Raw genomic sequence first — 8,880 nt, forward strand, 5'->3', positions numbered from 1 at the left:
CTCTGTTAAGACACAGGTAGTGCAGACTTCAGAGTCAGACTACTTGGGTTCAGTGGCCCTGCGCCAAGTAATCTAATTATCCTACCTGTCTTTCCGCATCTACTAAGTAGAGATGGTAAGAGTACCGACTTTATTAGGATTATTGGTAGTTTGAGTGACATAGTGAATAGAAACTGCTTATGTGTGGGACATTGTAATCTCAAAACATTAGTCAGTGCTCATCTCATAGTTGTTTTTCAGTTATTATTACCAACCTCTGGGACTTACCAGCAACTGGTGTCCTTACTCTTAGGCATCGTCTCCATCATCTCTCTTCGCATTCCGTTCTTACAAAGACTGTGGGTAGGACTAGTGTAACCGGACGTGCACTGTGTGATTTTTTTACATATCATTTTTAAATTAAGGGTATTAAAACCTTAATTAAATAGAATAATCAAAGTTGACATTAATTTTTCAACCTTTTTCATTTAACCCTCCTTAAGTATATTTCTAAAACTGATTTCAGTGGTACTTTTTTCCTGCCTTAGAAGTTGAAAGTATTACTTATTCAGGTTTTTTGCAGTGCCTCAGATCCTAATTCTGAACGTGGGTTAAGTGAGATAATTATGTACAAGTACCATGTCACCTGTAAAGAATCAAATAAATGTAAAATATGTTACTGATTCATTCTAGATATTGAAAGTATAGAAGATTCCATATTAATTCTGATCCCATAATGTCCTTTGGTTTTCCTTCTGATTGAATCTCTGATATGAGCTTGTTTTGTTATTATTTACGTTTCTTATTGAAGTTGGGTATGGGGATGGAGAAGGTGGTATTAAGAAACAGTTATGATTAATCAAGATTTATTATAGTGTGATCATCTTTGTCTTCCATTCTGATTTTTTCTGTTGGTTGAATGAGCTAACTCAGGAGGAGTAAAGCAGATAATTCAAAATAATAAATGGTTATTTACAGCCATATTGTTAATTGAGTAGTTCTCTTATCTAAGTCAAGTGTTGGCAGACTGTTGCCTGCAGGCCAAATCTGGCCCTGTAGCTTGTTTTTGTATAGCTGTTGAGCTATGGATGGTTTTTACATTGATAAAGGGTTGATAAAAAGAAAGGGAAGAAGAATGTACCTTAGAGACTGTATGTGACTTGCAGCACCTTAAAATATTTACTGCCTGGCTAGACAGCAAAGAAGAAAGGTTTGCTGACCCCTGTTCTAAGTCACTGATTTCCATTCAATTTGGAGTCTACGTTCTATTATATATTTTTTCAAAATTTGATAACATTTTTCACTTTTTTAAGGTATTGTCTATATATTATTTTTATATTAAATACATTTGCTATGAATTGGAGAAGCTTTATGATTGCCTCTGAGATAATCTGAATATCCTATAAATCATTATTTAGCTTATGGTTTTTGACCCTTAGCTACTTGTTTTTACCCATTTCCTTGGTTTAGTACCCTTATCAAATATAGTAGTGCTCTTTTCTATCAGGAAACGGACTCTTTCTTTCTTGGATGTATTCTGTATATCTTCAGCTATCAGTACCTTAATATTTATCCGATTCTTTCATTTGGATTTTGGGTTTCCCAACACATTTTGCTCCTCAAATTAATATTTTTCAGATCCTCAAAAGAAAGATTCAGAGACCAAGACTTAGCATCACGTGACAGAGACAGGAGTTCAAGAGACAGATCACCTCGTGACAGAGATCGAAAAGATAAGAAGCGGTCCTATGAGAGCGCTAATGGCAGATCAGAAGACAGGAGGAGCTCTGAAGAGCGCGAAGCAGGGGAGATATAATTAGCTATGTACACATCCTCAATCCTTAAGCTTCCTCTGGAGTTACATACTATTGTTTAGTTTACAGCTGTTCGGGGTGACACAGTGAGCAGTTCCAGACACCAATCCAGCTAGGCTAGATGTACAGTATCTAACTTGATCTGAACTGAACTTGTTTTCCTTGTGAAGCCTAGAGCTACATCCATAGTTTCTGGTGAAGCTGTAATACAATTCTGAAAGAAAGTTTTATATAATAAGATGCCATGTCTTTATTCTTTCTAGTAGGAGTGACAGTGAATGAATTGTGTTACTTGCCCTGGGATTTTTTGAACCTTTGTAAAATGCTGTCTTCCTTTCTAGTTCAAACAGCAGCAGCTTTGGGAATTTTTTTTTTTTATTCTTCTTCCTGACTTTTGTATCCTCTAATTTCAACAGAAAGGGGGGCAGGGAAGCAATATAACTTCTGTTCTAAGATTCTATTCCCATTATTAATTACTAGCTGATTACAGTTCAGAGCATTATATTGGAATGTGTGCTGGAGAAATTTAAAGTACTGGGAGGTTTTCTTTGTTTGTTTAACGGTGCCTATTTAGAGTTGGAACTTGAACAGCTGTTGCATTACATAGTTTGCTTTTGTATTGAAATTTTGAAATCAGACATGTCTTGATTTTTCTGTTCTATTGAATTGCTACGTTCAGGATGTTTTGAAGAGGGGGGTGGGGGCAGGGACTCTTTCATAAGCACTTCTTGTTTTATTTTGTGTGTGTGGAGTATAAAGGCTACACCCTTATTGTGAAAAAAAATAATAATAGTAATAAAGTGAAAGAAACAATCACCACCACCATCATTAAACTGTAACTTGTCTAGTAAATTGTCACTAGAACTATTTGCCGTGGGCATTTCTTCTATTCTGTTATATCATTAATGGTGCCTTGCTGGAAGGCACCAAAGGAAATAAATACATACTTGCCAAGATTCAGGATGAACTCTTGCTCCACCTGGGCTCCTTGCTGACTCTATTCCAGCTGCTTCAGGGTTGTTTGTAATAACTGCTGTGGAGAAGGACCGGACTGCCAGAAGAAGTTGGTTTTTCTGTTTGTTTTTGGTTTGTTTTGTTTTTCTTCTCCTCCAGCAAACTGAAATAAAAACGTGGTGTAACCAACATGATGAGACTAACGATTTCTCCATTGAAGATCTCTGTACCCACTAGTGATTTAAACAGTTGTTGGCAGGTATCACTTGTGAGTCTAGAAAATCTGAGGGACAAAAATACATTAACTAATGAAATTACTGTCTGTAAATATAATTAAGATTACCTTTCAAGAACTATTTCTGTTTTTGGACCCCCCAAGTGTAACAAATTTGATGTGACAGAGGAATGTGGGCCTCAGAGAGAAAGGGAAACTGATATCATTCTAAATGACATCAGATTTATGTCTTAAAGGGACATTAATCAAATTCCCAGTTGACCAAGCTGTGCCTCATTCGCTGAAGGTTTTCCACCATATTTGGTTTCACACAGTTCAATTTATACAGAGTTTAATCTGAGAGACCCATCTGCACAGTGCCCTATTGCCTTTTATTTTTGGTTGCTGGGAAATTGTTTTTATCTACTTTGTTCCTAGTGATCTGCACTGTTCTCTTAAATCCTTATAAGTACTTTGGATTTCGTACCTTGGGGTATGGAGTAAGATCAAAAAGGTTAAACTGGTGGGTGCAAGGAAGACTGTCTGGACGTGACCTGTTAGGATTAGTGATATATCTGAAGTTAGATACCGAACTCCAAAATATGATTGAAAAATATGTTTTAGAATTACGTTTGTATAATTAGAATTTAACACTTGTTCTCTGCCTAATTGTATAAATGACTGGGAAGTAACGCAATGTCTGTCTTATTAGCTGTTACTGCAGTTGTGATTTGTAGGTGGTGCAGGCTGCCCGACCACCAGCAGTCAGCCACAGCCAGTGAAGGACATCCTCACCCAGAGCTGGCACCGTGGTGGATCACTCACGCTGTGTGGTTGTTTAAGTGAATGAGCCCATTTTTAAAAACCCTTTTTAAAAAATTCTGTTGCTTAGATACTTCTAGTATTTAGACTTTGGGGTAAACAGTCTACATTTTTAATAATCATCCTTAAGCCAGGGCAGCCACTCTGAATTAGAATAATCCTAGAATCTCAATATCTGTCTCTTCTCAGACACACACAATTTTTGGTACTTTGTGTTATCTGGTGACAATAATAGAAAGTATAAGTTTAATCACACATTTGCAAAAACATTTGATAATCTAGGGATGTCATGCTAAGTGTTTCCTTCAGTAAGGCTTTTGTTTTGCTGTCATCAAACATTCCCCCTAAAGAAAAAAACCTCCATTTCTAAGTAGATTTGTTTTTTTCAAGAAAGACCTTTCCTCTCTGATAATTAACCCTAAAACTAAGGTTCAAATTTGTCTTTTCCAAGTTCCTGTTTTTTCCTTCCAGGTTCCATTTTAAGAGTCTATTTTAATTATTTAATTGTAGCTTCCAACATTAGCCCTTTGAACCAAAGCCAAGGGTGAGTTAAACACTTTTGTCATTCATCGTGGTACTTTGTCATTCAGTGTGGTACATTTCAAAGTGGTAGGTTTAGGTAATGACCCATTTTCATAATATAAGTTCTTATAAGTAAATGTTGGTGACAGTTTTTAAAATCAAATGTTTATAAGTTTTGCAACATTAAAAATCCAAGTAAATGTTACATAGTTTAAAATACATATATATCCGAGGTGGATATTCAGCTGGTATATGATTGGTATGGCTATACAAATTGTTAAACCATTGAAACATGCCTCTTCAGTCAGTCATTAGATGCTGCCCTGAGCCTCTTGAGGGGCTTCCTCCCACCCAAGACCATGCTTACATTTCTCAAGGTTGGTGTCTGGCACAGCTGAGAACCTTCATAACCTTGGTCCACCACAATGTGCTATATATAGTGACTTAAAGATTTTGAAAGACATCCTTGTCTATATTTTTCCTATTTGAAAAAACAGACCTGTTTACATCATGCTTTTATTATACCTTGACTATTGAGGATTAGATTTTCCCAGGGTATAAATAAGGCACTACACAGTTGCCCTTTCTCTCTTTTTTCTTTCCATTGCCTGTTCTAATTTGAAAAAATAATCCCAGCTTCAGGGGAATTAGGAAGGGCTGGAGAGGGCTGAGAAAACAGGGTTTTGATGACAGAGGCCGACTGGGGGACAAGGCAGAGGTCTACCAGTGGAGTGCTGCTGCGGCCAGCAGATGTTTCTGAACTGTGAGGTGTACCCACACATTCACGTACCAGCAGAAACCAGGATGTCAGAGGTTCTGGGTCTACAAGCATATCTGGGGATCAGACCAAACTAATGGCCAGCATAGTAGGGTTAGGCTGAAAGCAAGGCATTCAGACTCAGTACTAGGCTCTCAATCAAGGATCCAGCAAGGAAAGAGGCCGTACAGGAGAAGCCAAAGGCTGGTGCCTGTAGCAGAATCAACTCTGATACTGCTTTGGGAGAGTGGCTCTAGAGGTCCCAGATGTAGCACACTCCTATATCTGGATACTATTGGCTGCCTGTAACAGAAGATCCAACTCAAACGGGCTTAAAAATGAAGGGTCTGTATTGGCTCATGGGATTCAGTTCCATGTGATAGCTTCTTCCTTAGGTTAGCACCTGAGCCTTATCTCCAGGTGGAAAGAAACCATTCCATCTTGTGTGTCTAAAGAGCAAGGCAACTTTTTTCTCACATCTGTGACCCAAACTGGGTCGTGTTCCCACTTGGGAACCAACCAAAGTGGGCAGCATAATGGCACCCATGATTGGTTTAGGCCTTTAGGCCTGAACCAAACATTGGCCGGGGGCTGGGATTGCAAGGTTGGCAGGAGTGGTTAGGTGTGTCGGGTACCTCCCAAGCTATCCCTGCTCACCGTACCCCCAAACTGGAGTCACTACCAGCCCACATGGCTACTCCATGGTGTGGGGCAGGAGGGTGGAACAGAGGAGGGAGAGGCAACCCCAAGGATTCCTTGGCCTGAACGCACACACTGGTGTTTGCATCCAGACCGAGTTCTGGGGCAGAGAATGGACCTTGTTTCCTGCATTCTCCTATGAGCCTGGCACAGAGACATAGCTGATGCTCAATAGATGTGGAATGAATGAATGAATTGCCTTATTGGTTCAAACACATTAATCCATGTGATCTCATTTCACTCATACATCACTGTGAAGCTGCAGGTGCGGTAGCCCGTCATCACACCCGTTCTACAGGGAAGGAAACTGAATGGTGCCAAGTGACTAATCGAAGTCACGACAGTCAGCTGATGTCTTTTTGATTCTGAGCTTGAGGCTCCTCCTGGTATAACATTGTGACAGGTATGTCCTGGGCTTGGAGAGGCAATATGGGACCAACAAAAATGTCCAAAGAGGGAACAAAAAAGGCCAAAATGAGTGAAGGCAGAATAAAACTATCTATAGTAGAAGAAAACTATCTATAGTACTCTACCATTTCTAAAACCCTTTTATAGTCTCATTTACTTTTTTTTTTTTTTTTTTTCTGAGGAAGGTTGGCCTGAGCTGACATCTGCCAATCCTCCTGTTTTTTTTTTGGCTGAGGAACACTAGCCCTGGGCTAACATCCATGTCCATCTTCCTCCACTTTATATGGGATGCTGCCACAGCATGGCTTGACAAGCGGTGCGTTGGTGCATGCCTGGGATCCGAACTGGTGAACCTGGGCCGCTGCAGCGGAGCACACGCACTTAACCACTTGTGCCACTGGGCCGGCCCCTCATTTTACTTTTTTTTTTTTTTTTTTTATAATTTTATTTATTTTTTCCCCCAAAGCCCCAGTGGATAGTTGTATGTCATAGCTGCACATCCTTTTAGTTGCTGTATGTGGGACGCGGCCTCAGCATGGCCGGAGAAGCGGTGCATCTGTGCGCACACGGGATCGAACCCCGGCCGCCAGTAGCAGAGTGCGCACACTTAACTGCTAAGCCACCGGGCCGGCCCTCATTTTACTTTTATATTACCTCTAAAACTGAGAATAACAGATGAAAAGTCAATATTCAAATTGGAATATGTGAGTGATATGTTTTAGTTACCTGAAAAAATTTTTTTATAAAGTTTGGTACAAATTACTTGAAATCAATGTTAAAATCTATCAATGATGAAATATGAACTACCCAATGTCACGAAGTATTTCTTTCAAAAATGTTTATATTGAATCTAAGCCTAACTTCCAGTTTACATGAAATAAGACAAATCCAGAATGTGTGTCACTCTACAAGATAGCTTGTATGGTATCTTCAAAAAGTCAATGTTACAGAAAAAAAAGTTCTAGGTTAAAAGAGACTAAATATAACCAATTACAATGCCTAAACCCTGATTGGATCATTGTTTAAAAGAGAGTGAAACAACTGGGGAAATTGGAACATGGATTGAATAGGAACTTAATGTTAATCTTAGTTAATGAACTGTGATTGTGGAATCGCAATTGTAGAAAAATATTCTTGTTTTTAGGCAATGCATGCTGAAGTATTTAGGGGTGAAGTATCTTGATATGTGCAATTTCAAATGGTTCAACAGTTTTATGTATACACATAAATAAAAGTAAATGTGGCAAACGTTAACAGTTGTTAGGTTTGGCTAGAGAGCATATGGGTGTTCATCGTGTCATGTTTTTCAACTCTGTATTTTGAAAATTTTCACAAAGTTGAGGGATATCTTAGATTTTCCATTTAAATCATCACTAAAAATGCTCTGCCCCCGTGGGCATATGAGTCTTTTAGGCAGATTTCTCTAACTGTGATCTTTGGACCATCAGTGTCAGACTCACAAGAAAATATGCAAACAGCCAGTGAGCACATGAAAAGCTCAATATTACTCATCAGGAAAATGCAAATGAAAAGTACAATGAGGTTCCACTACACATACCAACTAGAATGGCTGTATGTACAGACTAGTAATACCAGTGTTGATGAAGATATGGAGCTACTGGAACTCTTGTATTTTTTTGGTGGGATTGTAAAATGGTAGAGCTACTTTGGAAAACAGTTAGGTAGTTTCTTATAAATTACAACATATCCTTACCATTTAACCCAGTAATCCTAATCCCAGGTACCCAAGAGAAATGTCCACACACAGCCTGGTATTCGAATTTTCATAGCAGCTGTATTCATGATAGCCAAAAGCTGGAGACAACCGTAATATCACCAACTAGAGAAAAGATAAGTTGTGATAAATCCCTTCAAAAGAACTACATGCAGCAACGTGAATAAGCCTTTAAAACATTATACTAATCTAAGAAAGCAGACACAAGAGTATGTACTGTTCAATTCTCTTTTCTATGAAATCCTAGAACAAGCTAGCCTTAATCTACAGAGACAATGCAGATTTGCCTGGGGCTGGAGATCAGGGAGGAGGGAGGATTGACTGCAAAGGGACGTGAGAGCACTTTCTGGCGCATTGGAACTATTCCCTCTCTTGATTGGCAGAGGTTACATGGGTGCCTACATTTGTCAAGTTACTCTTGAGATGGGTGCATTTTCTTTTGTGCAAATTGTACATCAATAAGGTTGATTTAAAATATATGTACATTTTTTTTTTTCCTGGTGGCAATGTGGGCTCCTTTAAATTTTTATTTATTTTTTCCCCCAAAGCCCCGGTAGGTAGTTGTATGTCATAGCTGCACATCCTTCTAGTTGCTGTATGTGGGACGCGGCCTCAGCATGGCCAGAGAAGCGGTGCGTTGGTGCACGCCCGGGATCCGAACCTGGGCCGCCAGCAGCGGAGCGCACGCACTTAACCACTAAGCCATGGGGCTGGCCCAATGTGGGCTCCTTTAGACAGGGTTTCTCAAAATGTGGTTTCTGAACTGTCTGCATCAGAATCACCAGGAAAGCTGCTACAAACCTGACTTCGGGGCCGCTATCCCACCCTTAACCCAGTGAATCAGAATCTCACAACTTGGGGGAGAATGAGTTGTGTGTGCTTAACACAGGTAACTCCTCCACAAACCAGATGTCGAGAGCTGCTCCTCGGAGGCTGCTGTGAGCTGCTGGGCCAGCTGGTGTTAGAGGCTGGTCTC

The 8,880-nt window shown here is 39.6% G+C and overlaps 1 protein-coding gene across 8 annotated transcripts in view; it reads left to right on the forward strand.

Annotated features, from left to right (window-relative positions):
* The window catches only part of LUC7L2 (LUC7 like 2, pre-mRNA splicing factor), a 77,547-nt gene extending 74,611 nt beyond the window's left edge, over nt 1-2,936 (forward strand). For all 8 annotated transcript variants that reach the window (XM_087431638.1, XM_014787706.2, XM_004430701.3 and 5 more), the window contains one exon: nt 1,618-2,936. In XM_087431638.1, the coding sequence (XP_087287764.1) occupies nt 1,618-1,795 (178 nt within the window). In that variant the 3' untranslated portion in view covers nt 1,796-2,936. The remainder of the gene's footprint in view (nt 1-1,617) is intronic.
* The last annotated feature ends 5,944 nt before the right edge of the window (nt 2,937-8,880 follow it).

Source organism: Ceratotherium simum, chromosome 1, assembly GCF_057802395.1.
Source record: "Ceratotherium simum simum isolate JZ-2026a chromosome 1, ASM5780239v1, whole genome shotgun sequence".
NCBI classification, from domain to species: Eukaryota; Metazoa; Chordata; class Mammalia; order Perissodactyla; family Rhinocerotidae; genus Ceratotherium; species Ceratotherium simum.